The 22775-nt window shown below is 69.4% G+C and overlaps 4 protein-coding genes across 6 annotated transcripts; all 4 read left to right on the forward strand.

The window, feature by feature from the left end:
* The first annotated feature begins 281 nt into the window (after positions 1-281).
* On the forward strand, positions 282-3569 carry ALDH3B2 (aldehyde dehydrogenase 3 family member B2). 3 transcript variants are annotated; one of them, XM_062197724.1, is made up of 8 exons: positions 282-443; positions 629-739; positions 860-980; positions 1137-1222; positions 1814-1931; positions 2373-2539; positions 3054-3153; positions 3385-3569. In XM_062197724.1, exons 1-8 carry the CDS (start codon positions 282-284, stop codon positions 3567-3569), a joined length of 1050 nt encoding a protein of 349 aa, XP_062053708.1. The 3 variants fall into 3 exon arrangements, with proteins under 3 accessions (XP_062053708.1, XP_062053707.1, XP_062053706.1); XM_062197723.1 differs by lacking the exon at positions 629-739 and adding an exon at positions 1315-1396 and having other exon boundaries at positions 1545-1931; XM_062197722.1 differs by lacking the exon at positions 282-443 and adding an exon at positions 1315-1396 and having other exon boundaries at positions 695-739; positions 1545-1931.
* Positions 3570-8793: 5224 nt separating this feature from the next.
* Positions 8794-11671, forward strand: ACY3 (aminoacylase 3). The gene is made up of 6 exons (XM_062197725.1): positions 8794-9029; positions 9813-10008; positions 10196-10289; positions 10433-10540; positions 10618-10727; positions 11456-11671. Exons 1-6 carry the CDS (start codon positions 8794-8796, stop codon positions 11669-11671), a joined length of 960 nt encoding a protein of 319 aa, XP_062053709.1.
* A 505-nt stretch (positions 11672-12176) lies between these two features.
* TBX10 (T-box transcription factor 10) lies at positions 12177-18890 on the forward strand. Its single transcript, XM_062195751.1, has 10 exons — positions 12177-12195; positions 13820-13972; positions 14348-14392; positions 16214-16475; positions 16744-16845; positions 17154-17325; positions 17785-17940; positions 18052-18119; positions 18207-18286; positions 18604-18890. The coding sequence occupies exons 1-10, from the start codon at positions 12177-12179 to the stop codon at positions 18888-18890; spliced, it is 1344 nt and encodes a 447-aa protein (XP_062051735.1).
* Positions 18891-19798: 908 nt separating this feature from the next.
* On the forward strand, positions 19799-22418 carry NUDT8 (nudix hydrolase 8). The gene is made up of 4 exons (XM_062195723.1): positions 19799-20079; positions 20494-20626; positions 21395-21472; positions 21565-22418. The coding sequence occupies exons 1-4, from the start codon at positions 19886-19888 to the stop codon at positions 21790-21792; spliced, it is 633 nt and encodes a 210-aa protein (XP_062051707.1). The 5' UTR covers positions 19799-19885; the 3' UTR covers positions 21793-22418.
* The last annotated feature ends 357 nt before the right edge of the window (positions 22419-22775 follow it).

Genomic DNA, 22775 nt, shown 5'->3' on the forward strand with positions numbered 1-22775 from the left:
GGTCTCCCAGTCTGTGACCTCGAGAGCGCTGCGGCCTCGGAGACAAAGAACCCGGGGGCAATGCCGGGGACCCTGAATCCATCTCCGGATAGAGCGGCTGGGCGGGAGCTGGGGGCAGGTGCGCAGGTGGGAGGGGCCTGGAGGGGAGCGGCTGCCCCCTGGGGTGTGGGGTGTCAGCTCTCTGCCCTCCCTGTGGGCGCGATCCGAAGCCCCTGGCCCGTGGGGGTGCCCATGAGCCCCGCGGGTGCTGACCGCCCCGTTCCCGCCCCCCCACCCGCAGGATGGAGCCCTTGGAGGACCGGCTGCGGCGGCTGCGGGAGGCCTTCGGCACGGGGCGCACGCGGCCGGCCGAGTTCCGGGCTGCGCAGCTCCGGGGCCTGAGCCGCTTCCTGCAGGAGAACAGGGAGCTCCTGCAGGCCGCACTGGCCCAGGACCTGCACAAGGTGGGCACCAGGGGCAGGGCGGGGTGTGGTGGGGGCGGGGCCAGGACAGGTGCATCACAGCCTCGCAGGGAGGCAGCCCTGATGGCTGACCCACAGGGAAGCGGCCATCCTCGGGCGGCCCACGGGAACTCGCTTGTCCCCCCTGGCCGGCCCGGGGGCCTGCGCTCCGGGAATTCCTCCCGCAGTCGGCCTTTGAGTCGGACATGTTGGAGCTCATCGTGTGTCAGAACGAGGTGGACCTGGCCCTCAGGAACCTGCACGCCTGGATGAAAGACGAGCCGGTCGCCACCAACCTGGTGAGCCCCTGCCCAGGCCTCCTGGACCCTGAGACTCCGCCTGGGGAGCCGAGGACCTGGGTACGGGGGCGGGCTCGGAGCGGGCTCCGGTGGGGCCTCACTGTCTGCCCCACACCCCAGCTCACAAAGCTGGGCTCCGCCTTCATCCGGAAGGAGCCCTACGGCCTGGTGCTGATCATCGCCCCCTGGAACTACCCGGTGAACCTGACGCTGATACCCCTGGTGGGGGCCATCGCCGCAGGTGAGAGCGGGCCCCTCGCCCGCCCACCCAGGAGCCCCTCTCAGAGAAGGCTCCAGAATCTGCCTGTGTGGGGGTTGGGGGCTGGGGGAGGGGTGTAGCCTTGTGCGCCCGGGGCACTGACCTCTCCCAGCGCTTCCCCATCCCCCCCACCTGCAGGGAACTGTGTGGTGCTGAAGCCCTCGGAGGTGAGCAGCAGCACAGAGAAGGTGCTGGCCGAGGTGCTGCCCCGGTACCTGGACCAGGTGAGGGTGGCCCTGCCCCCACGCAGCCAGTGCCCCCCACCCCCACCTGCCCCAGGACCTGCCCCTGAGCCGAGCTCCCCCCCCACCCCCAGAGCTGCTTCGCCGTGGTGCTGGGGGGCCCTGAGGAGACCGGGCAGCTGCTGGAGCACAGATTCGACTACATCCTCTTCACGGGTGAGGCCACGGGGCGGGGGCTGGGACTGGAGGGGTCCCGGGGTGAGGTCGGAGGTGGGGGTTCTGGAAGACGGAACAAGAGGCAGGTGTCTGGGCCGCCCAGCCAAGGCCAGCTGAGGGCGGGGCGGTCTCCTGGCCATGTCCCCAGGGAGCCCCCATGTGGGCAAGATCGTCATGGCGGCCGCCGCCAAGCACCTGACGCCCGTCACCCTGGAGCTGGGCGGCAAGAACCCCTGCTACGTGGATGACAACTGCGACCCGCAGACCGTGGCCAACCGCGTGGCCTGGTTCCGCTACTTCAACGCCGGCCAGACCTGCATGGCCCCCGACTACGTGCTGTGCAGCCCCGAGACGCGGGAGCGCCTGCTGCCCGCCCTGCAGAGCACCATCACCCGTTTCTATGGCGACGACCCCCAGAGCTCCCCCAACCTGGGCCGCATCATCAACCAGAAGCATTTCCGGCGGCTCCAGGCCCTGCTGGGCTGTGGCCGCGTGGCCATCGGCGGCCAGAGTGACGAGAGCCAGCGCTACATCGGTGAGCCCCTCTCCTCGCTCAGGCCCCGGGGCCGGGACCCTGCCAGGCCGGACCGCACCCCCAAACCGGGGCCCTGCTGCTGGAGCCCAGGCCAAGGCCACGGCTCTGGTGCCACCATTTGGTGGCCTAAGGCTCCGCTCAGCGTGGCCGGAGCTGGGCTTCCTCCCCGCCGCACCCTGGGCCACAGCCACGCGTCTGCCCAGTGCCAGGCCCAGGCTCTCAACACCGGCCCCTCCCCTACCCTGTGACCCCGATCCTGCCGGCCCAGCCCCAGGTTCTAAGCGAGCCCCCACCTCCTGGACTCAGGACGGCCTGGGTTGTGACCTCCACCTCCAGGGCCCTAAGACCCCGTCCTCCCCCCTCCTCGTCCCCCCGCCCACTGCTGCACCCAGCCCCCTGCCGCAGGGGCCGGGCCGAGGTCTGAGCCGCCCGTGCCCGCAGCACCCACGGTGCTGGTGGACGTGCAGGAGGCGGAGCCAGTCATGCAGGAGGAGATCTTCGGGCCCATCCTGCCCATCGTGACGGTGAGCGGCCTGGACGAGGCCATCGCCTTCATCAACCGCCGGGAGAAGCCCCTGGCCCTGTACGCCTTCTCCAACAACAGACAGGTGGGGCTGAAAGGGGTCCAGACCAGACCCCTCCCCTAGGGACACAGCCGTCTAAGGCCTCTCCCCAGGCCACTGGTGTGACCGCCTGGCCAGGGGCTCGGGCAGGGTGGGGATCAGCAGGCGGCGGGCTGGCCAGCAGTGGGCCGGGGCCAGGGCAGCCACTGGTATGGACCGTGGGTCTCCTGAACCCTGCACAGGTTCCTCACAGGCCGGCGAGGTCCTCGGTGGAGCTGGGGGCCGAGGGAAGCCTGACGGGCCAGGCAGCGCACTGCCGGCCTTGGGTGGGGCCTGTGCTCTCCATTGCCAGACCTCATTGCCACGCCCCAAGGTCATGGCCGCCCTTGGTGCTGGAGGGGCTTCCTCCATCCTCACACCCCGCCGCACCTCCCCGAGCAGGTGCCGCCCCACAGAGGGGCTTAGAGAGGAGGGGATTGCTCAGGGGCCAGTGGAGCTGGGGGAGCCCCCGACGGACGCCTGGGGCTGCAGCCCACCACCTGGACTCCCTCCACCCCAGGTGGTGAGCCAGGTGCTGGACAGGACCAGTAGTGGCAGCTTCGGAGGCAACGAGGGCTTTATCTACCTAACCCTGCCGGCCCTGCCCCTTGGGGGCGTCGGTGAGTCCCCGCCCTGCGCCCAGCCCCGGGGAAGCTGGGGTGTGGCACCCCAGACCCAGGAAGTGTTCATTCGCTGTTCAGCCTGCAGCAGGCCCGGGGGTCTCTGCAGGCCTCAGTTTCCCTACCTGTGCATCTCTGGGCTCCCGGCCGGGGCGTGCGCTGCTCCGGAGGCCGGGCTGCATGGCTGGCTGGGCTGCCCGGCCTCAGCCCTCCCTCTCCACGCCTGTGCAGGCCACAGCGGGATGGGCAGCTACCACGGCAAGTTCTCCTTCGACACCTTCTCCCACCACCGCGCCTGCCTGCTCAGCCCCTCGGGCATGGAGAAGCTCAATGAGATCCGCTACCCGCCCTACAGCGACTTTGCCCAGCAGCTGATAAGCTGGGCCATGGGGTCCCAGAGCTGCACCCTCCTATGAGGCGCGGCCTGCCGCCAGACCCCTCCATCCTCTGCCCCGCGCGTGAAACCCAGACCTGGTGATGGAGCCCCCACGTCCCAACGCTGGGCAGAGTCTGTGGCCAGAGAGGCCCCTCTGTCAGGCCCATAAACGCATCCACAAAGACAGAGCAGCTCTGCTGTCACCTGATTGGGGAGCTGGCGTACCTGACCTGAGGTGATCTGCTCTCGCACCTGCAGTGTGCCCTTGGCAAGGGCTCTGACGCTCCGCGTGGGGTCCGCAGGAAAGGGCCGGCCGACTGGTGGTCAGGCAGCGCGGCGCGCACACGGTGGCCCCACTGGTCATCTCTGCTCCCAACTCCCGGGAGGAAGGTGGTCAGGGTTGGCACGATCTAAACCTGGTGACCCCCAGAGCTGGCATCGTGGGGACCCTAGCCAGGGCAGGTCTGGTCCATGGCAGCCACTGCTTGCTCTTCCCCTGGTGCCTACCCTGGCAGCCGCTTGTCCTGGTGGGTTCCGCACCCCTCTGAGCCACGCAGAATCTGAGGCCTGAGGTTGAGGGAAGGGAAGGAGGGCCCACCAGCTCCCCCGGAAGCTGTTTGGGGTGGTTGTCCCCAGATGGGCACAGGGGGGACTCAAGGGAGGTGTCATACAGGGGCTGTTGATGAGGGGTGGGGAGGATGAACAAGGAAGCGAGACGGTGGACGGACGGATGGATGGGCAGGTGGGCAGGCGGACGGACGGATGGGTGGATGGATGGGTGATGGGCAGGTGGGCGGGCGGATGGACGAGCAGGCAGGCGGATGGGTAGATGCGTGGATGGATGGGTGATGGGCAGGTGGGCGGGCGAGCAGGTGGGTGGCGGGTGACAGAGCAGATAGTGGGTGGGTGGCTGGATGAGAGTAGACGGTGGGTGGAGGGTGGGTGAGGGTGGGTGTATGGATGGGACAATGGGTGGGTAAGGAGATGGGCAGGTGAGTAGTGGGTGCAGGAATGAATGAACAATGAACAGTCAGGTTGTTGGTGGGTGAGCCGATGGTTCAGACAGCAGACGAAGCCTCCAGGGGAGCGGGATTCCGGGGGCCACCAGGGCCGGCGCCCCAGCCCCAGAACACGGCAGTGCCGCAGGCAGTAGGTCCGTCCCCTGCCTCCCGGTTGGCCCCACACCTTGCCCTCGCCTAACCCAAGGCAGCTGGAACAGGGTCAAGGGCACAGGGCCTGGCCCCCACGCAGACTTGGGGCTGCAGCCCAGCTGTGCCTTAGGCAGGCTGTGTGCGCCCGGGCAAGGTGCTAGCCCTCTCTGAGCCCCAGCTGTGCCTGCTGCAGGGGATCTGGCTGGGCCGAATTGAGCAGATGCACGTTGAGTCCGCCTAGGCTTTTGTCCTCCCCCTCCCCTGCCCCCTCCCCAAGCCTGGACCCCACCCTTCTTCCTCACACTGCTCCCCAGGCTGAAGTCTCTCGTGGGCCTCTGATTGGTGGGGCCGAGTCACGTGACACGGGGGCTGGTTCCTGCCCTGGGGAGGCTGCTCCCAGAGAGGCCAGGAGCTCAGCACCCAGCCGGCTGGCCCGGTGTCCCCTCTACTCCCCTCCCCGAGTCCAGGCCTTTGCTCTCCGGTCACGGCTGAGCAGACCCGGCCCCGGGGAGCAGCGGCCTGGAACCGCCCAGAGCCCTGAGCCTGCTGGCCGCTGTCCGCACGCCCTCTACTGCACCCTGGCCCCTGCGGCTCCTCTGCGGGACTCGCACCCAGTCCCAGAGCAGCCTCTCCTGCGCCCTCCGCTCCCCCCAGCTCGCCGTCGCTGAAGCCCGTGGCTCTGAGCCTCGGCTTCCTTGTCTGATAGAATGGGTTTCCACCGCCCCTTGGAGCTGGTGTGAGGATTCCGTGGGTCCTCTCCCCAGGACGAGGCTGAGCCAGCCTTGGGCACAGCGGCCCTGGCTGCAGGTGGGACCCCGGCTGCACCCCTCCAAGAGCACCCCAGACCCCATCTCAGCCGTGAGGTCTGCGACAACAGCTTCCCCGGCTCAGCACCCACGGCACCTGCAGCCAGCGGGCCGGGGGAGCTCCCTGGGGCTGGGGTCCCCCATGGCTAGGAGAACGGCAGTGGGGTCCTTTGTCTCGGGATCCCAGTGGGGAGGGCTGGGCAGGGCGGTTCCAGAGCGGATGGGGAGGACCTGGCCGAGGCCAGGGTGTGGTGAGGTAGGCGGATCCCAGCCCGGGGTGAAGGGGCAGTGGCGCCAGGCTGGGCCAGGGCAGCGTCCCCACCGTCACGGCCACCACTGGGGAGCCGACAGCCTCGGTGACGACCCCCCAGGCCTGCACGTAGCCTCCCATCCCCACCCAGTTCCCCGACTCCAGGCACCACAGAAATGCCAGGCCCGGACGTGGGGCTCGACCTGCTGCCCTGCCGTGCCCTCCGTCCCAACGTTGGACTGCGCCTCTGCACCTACACCCAGGAAGGCCCTGTGCCCTGCATGGCCAGATCCCCAGGCAGAGCCCGGCCTGCGCCCCCCACCGCGGTGCCTGGCATCAACTGGTGCCTGGCGTTGTGGGGGGCAGTGGAGTGGGAGGGAGAGCCGGGGAGACATCGCCGCTCCCCCCACCTCCCCAGCCCGATGGTGAGCAGGAGCCGCCTCCACGGCGCTGAGCGGCCCAGCCTGTCTTCCAGGGCGTCTGTGTGTCCGGCTGGCACCTGCTGCCCTGTAGTTTCCACTCCGCCACATGCGGCCCCAGCCCGGCCTCTCCCGGTCTCTGCCTCGGTGCCGCCCGCCATGCGCCCCGAGGCCCAGCCCCGCGGTCCCCATAGCCCCTCCAGCCGCACCTCGGGCGGAGACTTGAATGAAGCAGCAGGTGGACGGCCGGGCACACACCTGGCGTCCAGGGCGGGCACGTGGGAGGGCGGCCAGGGCAGGGCGGGGTGGGGGAGGCCTGGGTCGGAGTCAGGCCTCCTGCAGCCACAGCGGAGCGGGCGGCCCGTGCCGCTTCTCCGGAATGATGGGTGCCCGGGAGACCAGGCCGACCGCAGGGAGGGCACCGTCGGCGAGAGGCGGAAAAGACCCACAGAGGGGGCCATGGGGGTGGCAGGGCCCACTCAGGAGCGTGCACGGTCAGGCAGGGGCTCCAAAGCCACGGCAGAGACCAGCGGGCCCCAGGCGTGGCTCCCAGGCCACACGGCCCCACTGGAACCAGCGAATCCACGCATAGGCTGGCTGGGGCTCTGAGCCTCTCTGGTCTGTCTCCCTACGAAAGTTGACGCTTTTAGTTAAAAAAAAGATTTATTTAGTCATAGGAGAGAGAAAGGCTTCTATCTGCTGGTTCACAAATGGTCCCAACAGCCAGGCTGGGCCAGGCAAAGCCGGGAGTCGAACTCCATCCGCGCCTCCACGTGGACGCAGGGGCCGGGCACTCGGGCCACCACCCGTTGCTTTCCCGGGCGCGTTAGTAGGGAGGTGGATTGGAAGCAGAGCAGCCGGCACTCGAACCCGGCACTCTGACACGGGATGCGGCTCTCCCACGCGTGGCTTAGCCCGCCGTGCCACGGCGCCCACCCCACTCACTCGCCCAGGGTCTGCCCGCACGTGCACAGTTTCCAGTGGTCCACTGCCATTGCTCCCCTCTGCTCACAGCTGTCCTGGGCTCCCAGGCAGGAGTGGAGGCTCAGAGAGGGTGCGACGTCTCTCGGGGTCACACAGCCCGTCAGGGAGCGCAGGCCCAGCCTGGGGAGGCCCCCTGGGAGCAGGGGTGTCCCCAGGCCCCACGACCCCCAGGATCTGCAGGCCAGGAGCAGCTTCAAGGAGGGTTAGCCCAGAGGGGCCTGGCTGTCCTGCGGGGCCTTGGGGTCCCAGGGCCTGACCTCCAGGGGCACTGGGTGACCAGGCTGACCGCCATGCCTCTGCCCTGCCTCCCTGTCAGTGACCCCTGGACCGTGCTCCCCCCAGCAGAGCTAAGCCTGTGCCAAGTGCAGGGGACTTTGCCTTGCCCCCTCCCCCCCTCCCCGAGCAGAGGGGCACAGTGGGGGCGGGGCGGGTTGGAGGGGTTGCCGCCCGCCCCTCGTGCTCCGAGTGCCATCGGCCATTCTGCTTCGGCCTCAGTTTCCACCTCTGTACAATGGGTCCTGAGAGCTATTCCTGGAACAGTCATGCCAGCGCCTAGAACAAGGAGAACGTGGCCGGCGCCGCAGCTCACGAGGCTAATCCTCCGCCTGCGGCGCCGGCACACCGGGTTCTAGTCCCGGTCGGGGCACCGATCCTGTCCCGGTTGCCCCTCTTCCAGGCCAGCTCTCTGCTGTGGCCCGGGAGTGCAGTGGAGGATGACCCAGGTGCTTGGGCCCCTGCACCCGCATGGGAGACCAGGAGAAGCACCTGGCTCCAGGCTTTGGATCAGCGCGGTGTGCCGGCCGCAGCGCGCCTACTGCAGCGGCCATTGGAGGGTGAACCAACAGCAAAAGGAAGACCTTTCTCTCTCTCTCTCTCACTGTCCACTCTGCCTGTCAAAAAAAAAAAAAAAAAAAAAAAGAACAAGGAGAACGCAGCCATGGCCGGGACTCGTGGCCGTTTCCCGGAGCCTCGCGAGCTGCAGAACCGGGGCCCTGGGACAAGCAAGGCCAGGAGGGGCCGGGGTGGGGCTCCTCACCTGGCCTGCCCTAACCGTGACTTCCAGGGGCTTGGTCCCCCTGCCCACAGGAAGCCTCCCCTGGGCCCCAGAGGCGGGGCAGCTGCCCGGACTCAGTGGGCCGTGCAGGATGGGGCGGAGCCGGGGTGCGACCTTCGGCTGTGGACCTCAGCCCCTGGCCTCTGCTAGCTCAGCACAAACACTTCCCGTCCCCAGAGCTCCGGGTCCACAAACAGCACTGGCCTGGGTGGCCAGGACCCGGGGAGCCCAGGCTCTCAGAGGCAGGGGGCAGGCAGGGGTGGCCTGGGCCCGGCTCCGGACAGCCACCTCCCGCTCTGATGCTCTCCGGTCCCCAGCTCTGAAACGGGGGCCTAGGGCTCTCCCTGTGAGCCCCTCCCTGGGGTCTCCCTCCCCACCGCGCCCCCACCCCGCTCTTCTCACCCCGGAGGGAGCAGGAAGCCCCCAGAGAAGGGAGAGGCCCCAGGCAGGGGTGCCGGTGACGCCCTCCACGGGGGGCCAGGGGCTCTCACGGCTGACGGCCCCTCCAGCCGCACCACCCGGCAGGCCACCCACCTCCCCGGGGAGCTCACCGCCGGGCCCTGCGTGCGCCCACCCGTCAGGCCGCCGCCCCCACACACCATGTGCTCGCTGCCGGTACCCCGGGAGCCCCTGCGCCGTGTGGCCGTGACCGGGGGCACCCACGGCAACGAGATGTCCGGCGTCCACCTGGTGCGGCACTGGCTGCAGGCGCCGGGGGAGCTGCGGAGACCCAGCTTTGCCGCCATGCCCGTGCTGGCCAACCCGGCCGCCGCAGCTACCTGCCGCCGCTACGTCGGCTGTGACCTCAACCGGGCTTTCACCAGCAGCTTCCTCAGGTGAGCACCCTGCCTTCACTCTGGCTCTCCCACGTCCTGGGCCGCCGTTCCTCCCTCCTCCATTCCAGGCAGAAATCCAGACAGAGGCCACCTCCTCCAGGAAGCCCTCCAGACTGCAGGCTGGGCCGGGCTCCCCAGCCTCAGGGGTCCTCTTAGAGCAGGCCCACAGGCTGTGTTTACCTGTCTTGCACCCCTGTCTCCCCTTCCTGCCTTTCTTCAGTGGGTATCCACTGAGGCCAGGCTCTGGCCGGCTCAGGATGAGAACGGGCCTAGGAGCATGGGGTAAGCGTGTTAGGAGCACAGAGGCCAATACGGCAGCCACAACCCCAGAGGCTACATGCAGGGGCGTGGGGGCTCCACAAAGCATCTGATCTGGCCACGGGCAGTCAGGGAAGGCTTCCTGGGGGAGGCAGTGTCTCAGCCAAGCCCCCAAAGGTGAGAAGTTAGCTAGGTGAGGAGGGGAGAGGAGTGACCAGTGAGGGCCCAGCGGGTGACAAGGCCCTGCAGGTGGACAGGGTGGTGGACAGGGCCGGGACAAGGGCAGGTGGACAGGGCGGTGGACAGGGCGGGGACAAGGGCAGGTGGACAGGGTGATGGACAGGGCCGGGACAAGGGCAGGTGGACAGGGCGGTGGACAGGGCTGGGACAAGGGCAGGTAGACAGGGCGGGGACAAGGGCTGGGGCTCCATGGGGAAATGCAGGGGTGCGGGCCACTGTCGTGAGTGCCCCCTGCGGACGGACTGAAGCTCTGGGGGCTGGCGTCCCCCGTCTCTGTCCCCGCAGCGCGAAGGCCAGTCCAGATGACCCGTATGAGGTGACAAGGGCCCGAGAGCTAGACCAGCTCCTGGGGCCCAAAGCCTCGGGCGGGGCCTTCGACCTGGTCCTGGACCTGCACAACACCACGGCCAACGTGGGCACCTGTCTCATCGCCGAGACGGCCCACCAAGTCTTCGTCATGCACCTGTGCTGCCACCTGCAGGTGGCCCCGCCCCTGGCGGGGGAGGGGTGGAGGCAGCAGGGACAGAGTGGGGGGCTCTCTCGGGCTTCCTTCTCTGGGGTTAGCTCCAGTCCTGCACCCCAGGACCGAGGGAGACCAGGTGTCCTGCGCTCCCCCCAACCCCCTCCGCCTCAGTTTCCCCTTCCTGACCCGCCTCTCCCGGCCGCAGCTGCAGACCCCAGAGCTGCCCTGCCGGGTCCTCCTGTACAGGTGGCAGGGGGAGGAGAGCTACAACGTGGGCTCCGTGGCCAAGAACTCGCTGGGTAGGCCACGCCCCCTGGAGAAGTGGGCGGGGCCTGGCAGAGTGGGAGGGGCTTCTTTGATAGGTGGGTGTGGCCACGAGGCGGGCGGGGCCTGGTCCCAGGGGCCGCTCGCCGCTCCCACCTCTCTGCCCCTGGCCCCCCAGGCCTGGAGCTGGGCCCGCAGCCTCAGGGCGTGCTGCGGGCCGACGTCTTCGCCCGGATGAGGGCCCTGGTGGCCTCCACTCTGGACTTCGTGGAGCTCTTCAACCAGGGTGAGGCCCCTGGGTGGGGGGTGCGGGGAGCCGAGGCCCGCGAGCGCGCGTGTCTCACCTCGCCCCACCCCGCACAGGCGCCGCCTTCCCGGCCTTCGAGATGGAAGCGTACAGAAACCTGGGCGGCGTGGACTTCCCCCGCACGGCCGACGGGGACCTCGCGGGCACCGTGCACCCCCGGCTGCAGGTGGGCGGGGCGGGCCCCTGGGGGGATCCGGGCGCCCACGCCCCGGCCCCGTGCCCGGTGGTCTTCTCGACTCCAGGGCGGGCGCAGCAGCCTGGACACCGAGCCCGGGAGGGCGCCAACGCGGAACCCGCGAGCGCCCCCCCACCCCACGCCCCCGGCCTCCCCTTCCCGGGGTGCCGGGACTCGCGCTGCTGCTCCGCCCGGTGCCGCGCGGGGGCGCTGTGGAACAGGGCTCTGTGCGGTCCTGCGCCCCGGCTCTCGGGCTGGGGTGCAGGGAGGGAGCCCCAGCAGCGTCGGGGCCAGCTGGCCTGGCTCCCTTGCAAGCGGTGAGCATAATACACTTTGGGTGCCCTGTCCTACAGCTGAAGGGTCACACAGTCTCCAGCACTGTTGACCCCCTGACCTTGAAACTCAGAAACGGGGAGGGGGTGAGACGTGGGGACCCCGGTTCTGCAGACCAGGAGGTTGGGGAGCAGAGGGGTTAACGTGACTTCCTGAGCCTCACACCCCCACCAAGGATTCGAACCCGTATCTGAGTCCATAACCTTTAGGCTAGGTTTCCATAGCAACAGGCATGTCTCCAGGGTGACTGGCAGCAGGGTGGCTTCTCACCAGGTACCCGATCAGAGGGGCAGGAGGGCCAGCCCGGAGTGAGGGGTGCCTCTGGGCTGCCGCCAGCTGGGGTCGCTGTCCATTGGGGCGACCTTGGCCTCCGGCTCCCCCTCCAGGACCGAGACTTCGAGCCCCTGCAGCCCGGCGCCCCCATCTTCCAGCTGTTCAGCGGCGAGGACGTGTGCTACGAGGGGGAGTCCACTGTGTACCCCATATTCATTAACGAGGCTGCCTACTACGAGAAGGGCGTGGCCTTCATCCGGACGGAGAAGTTCACCTTCTCGGTGCCCGCCCTGCCCGCGCTGGCCCCCACCCCCACCCTGGTGCCCTAACCCATGCCCGCTGACCAGGCTCCGCCCCCCGGGGCCCCCCTGCTCCCCCGCCCAGGTCTCGCCTTCCCGTTCTGTGAAATGGAAGACGTCCGGGGGACCCATGGTCTGTGTCCTTGGTCTGTTGTGCAGGGGAAGTGGGTGGAGGGGGGAGGCTTGACCCGGGGTGGGTCTGGCCAGCGCCGCCCTGGGCACGCCCATCTGTGCGGGGGTGGGGGGGCACCCAGAGCAGCCAGAGAGGGAGAAGACAGAGAGGTCCCAGCCCAGAGGGGAGGTCCAGCCAGCTGCTGGACACCGCACGGCCCGAGGCTTGTTCTGGGGCCAGCAGAGCCCTGGCCCACGTACTGGGACGCTCGGCCCTGCACGCACCTGCCCCCTGTGTCCTTCAGAGGGTGGGCGTTCTTCCACGCACACAGTGTCTGAAGCTTAGTTCCTGGGTGTCCTGTGGGCACCTGTATGTGGGTGCAGGCACAGCGGGCTGTGGAGTTCCGGGTGTGGAATGAGCCCCATGCCCATGGTGGCCCTGGGTGACAGGGCTGGGGGGAGGGACACCAGCACGGCCTTCCACCTGCTGTGATGCAGGGAGGAGGTGCCTCGGGCTGCGGCACAGGGACGCCCTGCCCCCTCCACCGCGTCCACCATCCCCAGAACCCCCGCTGTGGTGCCTGGGAGGGGCAGGCAGGGTGCCCTGGATGGGGCCCCCCACCCCGTCCTGGTGCAGGCACCCTCCAGGGCGGGCCGGCTGCAGCTCACTGCCCGCATCTGCCCGAGCCCGAGGAAGTGGTCTTGGCCGGACGGAGCCCAGGGCTCGGTCCCCTGGAAGCAGCTCTGCTGGGCGGGCTCCAGGTGGGCTCCGGCTGTCCGGCCCAGCCCATCCGTCTCCCCGAGGCCACGGCTGCCGCGCACGTCCTGCTATTGAGCAGTGAGATGAGGAGGTGTGAAAGACACGGGGGCGCCAGGGACTGGCTGACAGCAGGACGGATGAGGGGCAGCGGCCGCCGGGCGCCTCGGGCAGGATGGGCGGGGAGGGGCGTGCAGCGAGATGGGCGTGTGTGTGGCGAGGGCGCGTGCGTGTGTGTTCACTGGCGCTTGTGTGTGTGCGCGTGTGGGTTAGGGAGTCAGTGGACGCGCGGGGGGGAGGGCAGTGCCTCACATCACACTGATCACACACACACACATGCACACACACGCACACGCATCAGGAGCCAACAGTACCCTGGGCTGGCCCGGCCCTGGGCATCTGGGCTCAGGGGGAGCTGCTAAGCCTGGGATGCCTCCTGCCCTCCCCATCTCCCACCCACCCCTGCAGGTGCTGGGACCCCGCTAAGCCTGGGATGCCCCCTGCCCTCCCCATCTCCCACCCACCCCTGCAGGTGCTGGGACCCCACGTCTGGCACAGGGCACCCTTCTTGTCTGGCAGTGAACCACGGCTGAGGGTTGCCTCCCTTGACCCCACTGGGCACGGGCCTGCCAGGGGCTGGCCCTCCCTCCGCTCCACGGCCCTGGGCCAGCCTACCCTCTCTGTGGGGTCCCAGTGCGCTGGGCTGTCGGGCACAGGGACTGAGCCAGCAGGCACCCCTAGCTGCAGGGAGCAGAAGCCTGAATGGAGAGAAGCCCCCTGAGTCCTCCACCCCCACATCCCCCTCTCAAAGACTGAGGCCTCGGGAGGACATGGGCGGATCCAGCTGACGCTGGGGACCTGTCATGTGCGCCCAGCCCACCCAGGCCTGGAGGCCAGGGCCCAGCCAAACGACCCTCTCAGGCTACTTGGCAAGGGTCCAGCGACCAAAGAGCAGCCTCAGCCAAGGAGCCGACACAGCCGAGGGGGTGCTGGCCTCCGCCCCCCCAACTTTCCTGCCAATGCCAGACAGGACCTGCGGGCACCGTGCACGCCCACCCCGGGGCTCTGAGCAGGCCAGCTCAGGGTGCCACTCACGCCCTGCTGGGGACCACGTGGGCGCTGCCCCTGGCTCAGGCGGGGAAGGCTCCCTGCTCTCCACACTGGGCCAGGCAGGAGAGTTTGTGCACTGAGTCATTTAGGGAAACCGAGGCAGAGACCGTCAGGGGTCGGCCGGTGCCACACAGCTCTGGAGGGTCCACGCCTACCGTGCCTGCTGCTACTGCCCCCTTGTGTTCCCTGCCCCGGCTCAGGGGTCCGGCCCCCAGGGCAGGGCATCGCCTCCATCTGCTGCCGCTACTGCCATGTCCCCCGTCTCCCCGAGGCCCGCCGGCTCAGCCTCTCCAGCCAGCTGTGCTGGGCCCCCGTGGACACCCAGCCCATCTCCAAGATGCCATCCCCGCCCCGTGCAGGGAGGTGGGCATTGATCTGCAATGGCTGGGGGGCTCTTAACTGGGGGAGGGAGGGCGGGCTGGGAGAGGGAGAGGGAGAGGGAGGGGGCCTGGCCACGTCAGAACCTCCCCGCCCACCCTCGCCCGCACAGCGCCGGCCCCTGGGTCTGACGAGCCCAGCCCGTGGCCCAGTCTCAGCTGCTGCTTGGAAAAGCCCGTACCGCCCAGAGCCAGGGCTCACCTGCGGACACCAGGACGGTCCCGCCCAGCGGCTGGGGCCACCGTGTGTGCACGCGTGTGTGTCTGACCGTCACCAAGCCTCCCAGGACCGGTGCCCACCCTCCTGGCAGGCGGGACCCCCCGGGGCGGCTGAGCCCCCCCCCCCCCCAGCTGAGAAGCTTCCTAAGGAGCTGGACATCAGCACGGTCATGGCAGGTACGGCTCAGGCTCGGGCGGTGGGGGGCTGGGGGCAGGCGCCAGGCTGTGGTCTCAGCTCCGGCCAGGACAGGGCGGTCAGACAGGTGCGGACCCAGCTGGTCCTGGGAGCCGGGGCCTGCGGGACGCCTGTGAGCTGGGGTCTGGCCCCCGGCGTGTGGGGTGGGGGGTGGGCAGGGAGTCTGTGCCTTCCCTTCCAGATCCAACACTCCGGCCACTGGGGGAGCCCGGGGTGCTGGCTTCGCGTGAGGCCGAGGGACACCCCTCCTGGTGTGACCAGGGCACAAAGCTCCCCCCAGCTGAGTGCAGCCACAAGCCCTCCCCTGGACACCCATCGCCACAGAGCTGGGGGCTAGCATGGGCCACCTGGAGGAGGCACCTGCCCAGCGGGCTGGCCAAGTACCCGGCCGGTGGCATCCTTCTCGCCCCAGGGTCCCCAGACCTGATGTGGCCCATCCCCCTGTGCCAGACCCCGCCCCCGGATCCCATACATGGGTGCCCGAGGCCGTGGAGGACATGGGTGCTGGCCCTGGGCCCCACCCTCTCACCAGGCACTCCTTGGGGGCCAGCTCTGGCCAGGCTCTGCCCACCTGCTCCGCCCTGAGCCGCGGGCTGGGCACTGCTGGGAACGGGAGCCTTGTCCCCTGAGCCCCGGCCACTGCAGCTCCCGGGGCCCCACCGGTCCTCGGCCTCTTCGGGGCTGTGGTTAATGAACAGGTCTGGGTCTCAGGATTTTTCTTTTTTTTGACCATTAGGACATGTTCGTTGGGCTAAGATACACGTACTAACACTGAGCCCTGAGCTCTCTCAGAGCTGTGCCGCCGCACCGTAGCCACCGCCAGTGCTGTCCCCATCGAACACTGCCCCTGTGCCCCCCCCCCCCGGTTCCCTGAATTTGACGTCTCGGACATCTGGAGGGAGCTCCCTGTTGGAGCGCGGGTCAGTGTTCCCGATCTTTCCACGGGAGAACATCCCACGGCACGAGTGCACCGCGCGGCTCCTCCACGCAGCCCCACCGCGCCCCTGGGCGCTCCTTCTGGCCACTGCAGACGCCATGGCCGTGAACGTGGGCACCAGCCTGCTTTTCAGATGTGGGGGTGCTGGGTCAGATCAGGACGGGACCTTCGGGAACTAGGGGGGAAGACACTAGAACGGGCTGGCGGCAGGAGCTGGGTGGAGTTTCAAGGCTGGGGAGGACGGTTTGAGGGGAACAGGGGCTCGGCTTTCCTTAGGCAGCACCAGGGGCGGGGGCTCCAGGGAGCTTGGGGAGGCCCCACGCACATGCTGCGGCCGCCGCCGGGCATCCTCTGTGTCCCCGACCCCCATATGTGTTCTTCCTGCTGGGCCCAGGGCAGGCAGGTGCTCTGTGGCATAGTGGGAGAAGCATTCTGTACGAGCACTGGTTCGAGTCCTGGCTGCTCCACTCCCAAGGCAGCTCCCTGGGAAAGCAGTGGAATATGACTCAAGTCCTTGGCCCCTGCATCCGCATGGAAGACCAGAAGGAAGCTCCTGGCTCCTGGCCTTGGCCTGGCCCAGCCCTGGCTATTGTGGCCATTTGGGGAGTGAACCAGCAGATGAAAGACCTCCCTCTCTGTGACTCTGACTTCCAAATAAATAAATAAATAAATACATAGGACCCCTGTGACAGGTGTGGAATTGAGGCTGTAGGAAGTGGAGAGATTTTCCAAGGCCACACAGCCACAGAGCAGCTCAAAAGTTCCCCGGGGAGCGTCTAGCTGACGGGGACACAGGCCTGGTCATCCAGGAAGGCTTCGTGGAGGAAGAGGCCCACAGGGCCCCACTTCTGTCCTCTCTCCCCAGCCTTCCTGCCTGCCGGCCTCAGTGCACTTGTACCCTCGGAGACCTACGCCCTGCCCATGAGCGGCTGGGAGCCCCAGCTGGGGACGTCATTCCCCCCAGGCCCTTGTAACAGCTCCCTGGGCACGCAGGCCAGGGCTGAGCCACCCGGGCAGGGCCCCAAGAACCCACATGTGTCCGGTGTGACGGTTCAGCTGGAGATGAAGCCGCTGTGGGAAGAGTTCCACCGGCTGGGCACGGAGATGATCGTCACCAAGGCGGGCAGGTGTGAGGCTTGGGCCAGGGCAGGGGCGGGGCTGGATCAAGGCAGGGGCAGGGCAGGGCAGGGCGGGGCTGGGCCAGGGCAGGGGTGGGGCTGAATCAGGGCAGGGGCAGGGCTGGCCTGGGCAGGGGTGGGACTGGATCAGGCCAGGGGCAGGGCGGGGCCTTGTTGGGCCTGGGCAGGGATGGGGCTGGGCCTGGGCAGGGGCAGACCAGGGAAGGGGCGGGGCCTTGTTGGGCCACGCCCAGGCTGCTGAGCGCCCCCCCTGCAGGAGGATGTTCCCCACCTTCCAGGTGAAGATCCAGGGCATGGACCCGCTGGCCGACTATGCCCTGCTCATGGACTTCCTCCCACTGGACAACAAGAGATACAGGTCTGGGGGTGCAGACCAGGAATTAGACCCTCGGGCTAGGCAGGGGCCTGGCTGGGCACCAGCAGGAGGGCACCCAGCTCAAGCCAGCCAACAGCCTTATGGGCGACGGGCTAGCCTGGGACAGGCAGAGTGGGCTAGCCCAGAGCAGCAAGGGTTACCCCAATGTCAGTCAGTCAAAGGTCTGCCAGTGTTGCCTGAGGCCCGGTTTCCCGTCCGCAAGCTGCCCAGCAGGCAGAGTGGGCAGTGGGGGGGTCAGTGACCAGCTCCAGGTGGGGGTGGGGCACTCGCCTCCTCGCTCCCCTCCCCAGGTACGCCTTCCACAGCTCAGCCTGGCTGGTGGCGGGCAAGGCGGACCCGGCCACCCCGGGCCGTGTGCACTTCCACCCAGACTCCCCGGCCAAGGGCACCCAGTGGATGCGCCAGATCGTGTCCTTCGACAAGCTCAAGCTCACCAACAACCTGCTGGACGACAATGGCCACGTGAGGCCGGGGCCGGGGGCAGCGGCCGGCCAGGGCGCGGGGTTGGACGGCAGAGAGGGCCGGCCAGGTGGGCGGGAAGCGGTTGTTGGCGGGGTGGGGGGTGTGCCAGTGATGCTGTGGTCCCAAGGACAGGGAGCAGAGGGTGTGGCGTGGCTGATGTGGGCAAGCGCCCACGCTCCGAGGCCACGCCCCTGGGCCAGGAGGCTCCCCATGTGGCTGAGAGCAGCAGGGAGGGGCTGAGAGCGGCCATGGAGGGGCCCGGCTTGTTCTCTGTGTGGGGGCGGCCACGGCAGGGTCTGCGGGCGGCAGGGGCCAGGCTGTGGTTTTCCGGGGCTGCCGGGTGGAGGACGGACGGGAGGACCAGGGGCGGGCAGGCAGAGCAGCCCGGGGCCCACACGGGGCGCCCCGGCCCCGCCCAGGAGGGGGCTCAGAGGCGGCTACGGCTCCCCACCCCCACAGATCATTCTCAACTCCATGCACCGCTACCAGCCGCGTCTCCACGTGGTGTTCGTGGACCGGCGCAGGGACAGCGCGCGCTACGCCCAGCAGAACTTCAAGTCCTTCGTGTTCACGGAGACGCAGTTCACGGCCGTGACGGCGTACCAGAACCACCGGGTGGGTGGGCCGGGGCCGTTCCCCGGGTGCAGACCCAGGCCCGAGGCTCCCGGGGCGGGGGGCGGCCAGGGCGCTGAGCCCCGGCCCGTGACGGCGCTGCGCCCCCCGCAGATCACCCAGCTGAAGATCGCCAGCAACCCTTTCGCCAAGGGCTTCAGAGACAGCGACGCCGACTCCTGGTACTGTCTGGCCCCCACCCCGGGCATCTCCTGAGGCCTGCACTCCTGACCGTGACCCTCGACCTCCTCACCTTGTCCCACCTGCAGGCCCGTGGCCCCCCGGCCCCTGCTCAGTGTCCCGAGCCTCAGGTCCAGCCTGCTGAGGGGCCCTGCGCAGCGGGACAAGGGTGAGTTCCCGGGCTGACCGGGACTTGCGTGGGGGGTGGGGCCATGTCCCCTTCCCGCTCTCCCCCCAGGAAGGAGCTGCAGCCCACTCAGCAACCCCGCTGGGCGAGCAGTAGGGGGTGCCAGGTGGGCTGCCCGGAGGAGGTGGCCCTAGAGCCGGGCCTGGGAGGACCGGGAAAGGTTGGGACAGGAGGGAAAGGCTGAATGGTGGACAGCGGGGGGTTGGGGGGGCAGTGGAGGGGCCAGGGCAGCACAGGGCCGGATGAGGGCCGAGGACATGGTGGGACATGGGGTCCACTCAGACCAGTTTCTCCTCCAGACCCCAACAAACACTCAGCCTCTGCCTCTGGGACCTCGGCCCGGCTCCACCAGCAGCTACTGCCCTCCCCCGAGGCCCCGCTGGCCCCGGCCGCCCACAGGCCTCTGGCCTACCAGGAACTGTGCCCCGGAGCCCCAGGCCGGCTCAAGATCTCGGGAGCCCGCCCAGCGCCGTACCCCCTCCCGGGCATCCCGGCCAGGGCTCGGGGAGGCCTGCCCCTCCCGGCGGGGCTGGGGCTCCTGTCCCCCAGCGCCCTGTGCCTGGGGCCTGGCCAGGGCGCCCAGTGATGCGCAGGCCCCTGGAAGTCCTCCGGCCCTGGCCCCCGCCCGCCGCTCCTCTGCCAAGGACAGCGGGCAGGGACAGCCCGGCGACCCAAGCCGTGCGCGCTCCCGCCTCGGGGCGACTCCCCCTCCCAGCTCTGCCCCAGCATTAAACCATTGGCACGGTGGTGGCGGACTTCTCTTGTCGGGGGTCTCTGGGGGAGGCCGCAGGAATTCCCAGCCCACCAAGGACATGGCGAGGTGAGGGCGCTGCCTGCGGGTAGAGGTGCGGGCGCCGCCCCCCTGCAGGCCGCCTCAACCCCGCCCCTGCTCCCTGTGCCCGGGGTGCAGACCCAGGGCGGGCCGGACACAGGGCCGGGGTTTGGAGCCCGGCCATGGCCGCAGGGGGGCAGGGACACTCCGCGCGGCGGGCGAGGGCCCGGGACCGGGCGAGAGGGGCCCGCAGAGGACGCGCCAGGCCCCCACGGCCCCCGGACTCTGTACATCCGGGCCCCCTGCGAGACCCTCGGCCGAGGGGACCCCCGCCTCCCGCAGCCCGTGGAGGAAGACGGCTGGGCCCCGCCGCCAGCCCTGCGGCCCGAGCCGCCCCGCCCGTTCCTCTCACGGGCCACGCCCCCGGAAGCCCCGCAGGAAGCCCCGCCCCGCGTGACCACACCCCTTCCGGTTGGCCGCTGGCTTCGGGCGAGGACGCCCGACACGCCCCGCCCCCGACCGGCCCGCCCCTCCTCCCTCCTCCCTGGGAGCCCCGCCCATCCCGCCAGAGGCCACGCCCCGACACGCCCCGCCCTCGATCTTCTCCAACGGCCCGCTCCTCGCCCTGGGAGCCCCGCCCAGTTCCGCCCGAGGCCCCGCCCCGGCCCCGCCCCCGGTCCCTCCAGTGGCCGGCGGGACCCGGGAAGGACCCGGGAAGGACCCGGGAAGGACCCGGGAAGGACCGCGCGGCCCCGCCCCTGCCCTCGCGCGGCCCCGCGCCCTCTGTGTCCCCGGCGCACCGGCCCGACATGCTGCCCGACTGCCTGTCCGCCGAGAGCGAGCGGCGATGCCGGCAGCTGCTGGCCGGGGCCACGGCCCGGCTCCGCGCGCGGCCCGCGGCGGCCGCGGTGCTGGTGCCTCTGTGCTCCGTGGGCGGGGTCCCGGCGCTGCTCTACACGCTGCGGTCCAGCCGCCTGGCCGGGAGGCACAAGGGCGACGTCAGGTACCCCGGCCCGAGCCCCCTTCCCTCTGCGGGGCGCTCGGCCCCCGGGCTCCAGGGAGCGCCTCTGCCCCAGGCCCCGGCCCGGCCCTCGGCCCGCGGGCTGCTCACCCGGCTGCCGGGGCTGGACCTCGCCCCCTGCCGGCCGGGCGCGGAGAACCCGCCCGGACCCCCGCCCCGGCGGGACTTGAGGACCCCCGGCGGCCCACGCGGGCGCGGAGCTCCTTGCTCCCGCCCCGGCCCTCCCGCCCAGGGCCTCTCCCTCGCCCCACTGTCCCGCGGGCACGTGTCCCGCCTGCTGCTGACCGAGGGCAGGGGCAGCTGATGCTTGGCTGGTCCCGGGCCCCGGGTCACTGCCGACCCCGCACCCCTGCACGGCCCGAGAGCCCAAGGACCAGGCGCCCTGTGCCCGTTCAGTTTCCCAGGCGGCAAGTGCGACCCGGCTGATCAGGACGTGGTGCACACGGCGCTGCGCGAGACCCAGGAGGAAATGGGGCTGGCCGTTCCTGCTGAGCGCGTGTGGGGCGTGCTGCGGCCCGTGTGGGACCGGGTGAGCGTGGGCCTGGGTCAGTGTGGGGCGTGCTGCGGCCAGTGTGGGACGGGTCAGTGTGGGCCCGGGTCAGTGTGGGGCGTCCTGCGGCCCGTGTGGGCCCGGGTCAGTGTGGGGCGTCCTGCGGCCCGTGTGGGCCCGGGTGAGCGTGGGGCGTCCTGCGGCCGGTGTGGGCCCGGGTCAGTGTGGGGCGTCCTGCGGCCCGTGTGGGACCGGGTGAGCGTGGGGCGTCCTGCGGCCCTTGTGGGCCCGGGTGAGCGTGGGGCGTCCTGCGGCCCGTGTGGGACGGGTCAGTGTGGGCCTGGGTCAGTGTGGGGCATCCTGTGGCCCGTGTGGGACCGGGTGAGTGTGGGCCCAGGTGAACTGTCAGGCCGGGGCTGCCCACACCATCCTCATCACATGCCTGGCCTGGAGTGGGAGCCAGGGCCCCAGGGAGGAGGGGGCCAGAGCCCCAGGGAGGAGGGGAGTGGCTGCTGACTCCTGTGGGCACCCGGCAGGCGGGAGAGGGAGCTGTGGAGTCAAGGGGGCTGGGAGCCAGCTCCGCTGTGCTTGGGTAGGAGGGTTGGGGGCACACTGGCAGGTTAGGGTAGTGGGGGGAGCCGAGTGCAGGGACCAGTGCTGCAGGTTCAGAGGTGTCCGTACATTTGGGGGTGAGGCCAAGGGTGGATCTGGCTGAGACCACTCAACATCTCTGGTGGCAAGGCGGGTCCTCCTGTCAGACCCCCAGGCCACACCTCCCATGACCGCCGCCACCCCCCATCCCCCCAGCATAAGGCCACAGTGGTGCCGGTGCTGGCCGGCTTGGGCCCGCTGGATCTGCACAGCCTCCGGCCCAACCCTGAGGAGGTGAGTGGGGGCTGCTGGGGGCCGGGCGGTACCAGGGAGGGGGCTGCAGCGGCCGGCCCCCCACCCACCTCCCCCCGGCCTCCTGCCCACAGGTGGACGAGGTCTTCGCGCTGCCCCTGGCTCACCTGCTGGAGACCCAGAATCAGGGCTACACCCACTTCTGCAAGGGCGGCCACTTCCGTTACACCCTGCCCGTCTTCCTGAACGGACCACACAGAGTCTGGGGCCTCACAGCCATTATCACCGAGTTCACCCTACAGCTGCTGGCACCCGGCACCTACCAGCCCCGCCTGGCCGGCACCAGACTGTCCGGTGGCTGAGCGCCTGGCCCTCGGCAGCCGCACACCAGGACTGAATAAAGAGCCTTTGACAGCTCGGCCCCCTGCGCCTTCCTGGGGCCTGGCCTTGCGCAGACGCCCAGCCCCTCCGCTCTTCACGGCAGTGGGCACCTCCTGTCTTCCGGGAAGCCAAGGAGCATTTTCCTTTCTCTCCAGGGCTTGCCTGAGGTCACCCTGGGCTGGGGTCTGAACCTGGGCTGGCCCCAGCCCTCCTCTGAGCCTTGGCCCCTCCGCGGTGCCCTGCTCCCCAGCGCTGGGGGTGCCCGGTCTGGGGCCATTCAGATCCCGGGGAAGTGACTGCACGTCCATCATCCTAGGTGACCATGGCGTCACAGCTCAGTTATGGCTTCCAGCTTCTGGGAGAGTCGAGGGGATGGGCAGTCTCGCAAGTGAGCCAGTGGATGCAAGATCTCTCTCTCTCTCTCTCTCTCTCTCTCTCTCTCTCTCTCTCTCTGTGTGTGTGACTCCGCCTTTTAAATAAACAAGTAAATCTAAACCAAAAAAGAAAGGAGAGGAAAGCCCAGCAGGAGCTAAGCTCGCCTGCGATGGGGCTGGAGCAAGACGTCTCTCCCTCTCTTGCTGTGCCTACCGCCGCTGGCCCCACTCCCGGCAGCCTCGTCCAGAGGCAGAGGAGGCGAGGAGAGGATGGCCCAGCGCCAGCATCCCAACGGCGAACAGCTTCTCTCTCCCCGCCCGTCTAACCCAGGATGCAGCTCCCTGAACTGGCGCAGGCTTGCTGGGTTTGCAGGGTACTGGGTAACAGGTGGTGATGCAGCCCTGGGGATTGGCTGGACCCCCTGGACTGGGTAGGGGAGCAGTGGCTCCAAGAACAGTTGGGGTTCAATTGTTCAATATACAAAAACCAACTCAGACTGGGCGAAACACTTCAACAGCAGACAGGAATGGTAGGAACACTGGGAGAAAACAGAAGCTCTGGGAAATGATTCCTGGGACCCCGAATGCCC

The sequence above is a fragment of the Lepus europaeus genome, chromosome 7, assembly GCF_033115175.1.
Source record: "Lepus europaeus isolate LE1 chromosome 7, mLepTim1.pri, whole genome shotgun sequence".
In the NCBI taxonomy this organism is placed as follows: domain Eukaryota; kingdom Metazoa; phylum Chordata; class Mammalia; order Lagomorpha; family Leporidae; genus Lepus; species Lepus europaeus.

What these genes read in the sequence shown, in the direction of transcription:
- ALDH3B2 (XM_062197723.1), top strand. Translation starts at nt 282, where the DNA reads ATGGAGCCCTTGGAGGACCGGCTGCGGCGGCTGCGGGAGGCCTTCGGC. An exon ending in GGTGGGGGCCATCGCCGCAG is followed by an intron (nt 981 to 1,136) that starts GTGAGAGCGGGC and finishes CCCCACCTGCAG; the next exon opens with GGAACTGTGTGGTGCTGAAG. An exon ending in CCTTCTCCAACAACAGACAG is followed by an intron (nt 2,540 to 3,053) that starts GTGGGGCTGAAA and finishes CCTCCACCCCAG; the next exon opens with GTGGTGAGCCAGGTGCTGGA.
- ACY3 (XM_062197725.1), top strand. Translation starts at nt 8,794, where the DNA reads ATGTGCTCGCTGCCGGTACCCCGGGAGCCCCTGCGCCGTGTGGCCGTG. An exon ending in ACCTGTGCTGCCACCTGCAG is followed by an intron (nt 10,009 to 10,195) that starts GTGGCCCCGCCC and finishes TCCCGGCCGCAG; the next exon opens with CTGCAGACCCCAGAGCTGCC. An exon ending in CGTGGAGCTCTTCAACCAGG is followed by an intron (nt 10,541 to 10,617) that starts GTGAGGCCCCTG and finishes CACCCCGCACAG; the next exon opens with GCGCCGCCTTCCCGGCCTTC.
- TBX10 (XM_062195751.1), top strand. An exon ending in CAAGATGCCATCCCCGCCCC is followed by an intron (nt 13,973 to 14,347) that starts GTGCAGGGAGGT and finishes CCCCCCCCCCAG; the next exon opens with CTGAGAAGCTTCCTAAGGAG. An exon ending in ATCGTCACCAAGGCGGGCAG is followed by an intron (nt 16,476 to 16,743) that starts GTGTGAGGCTTG and finishes CCCCCCCTGCAG; the next exon opens with GAGGATGTTCCCCACCTTCC.
- NUDT8 (XM_062195723.1), top strand. Translation starts at nt 19,886, where the DNA reads ATGCTGCCCGACTGCCTGTCCGCCGAGAGCGAGCGGCGATGCCGGCAG. An exon ending in AGGCACAAGGGCGACGTCAG is followed by an intron (nt 20,080 to 20,493) that starts GTACCCCGGCCC and finishes GTGCCCGTTCAG; the next exon opens with TTTCCCAGGCGGCAAGTGCG. An exon ending in TCCGGCCCAACCCTGAGGAG is followed by an intron (nt 21,473 to 21,564) that starts GTGAGTGGGGGC and finishes TCCTGCCCACAG; the next exon opens with GTGGACGAGGTCTTCGCGCT.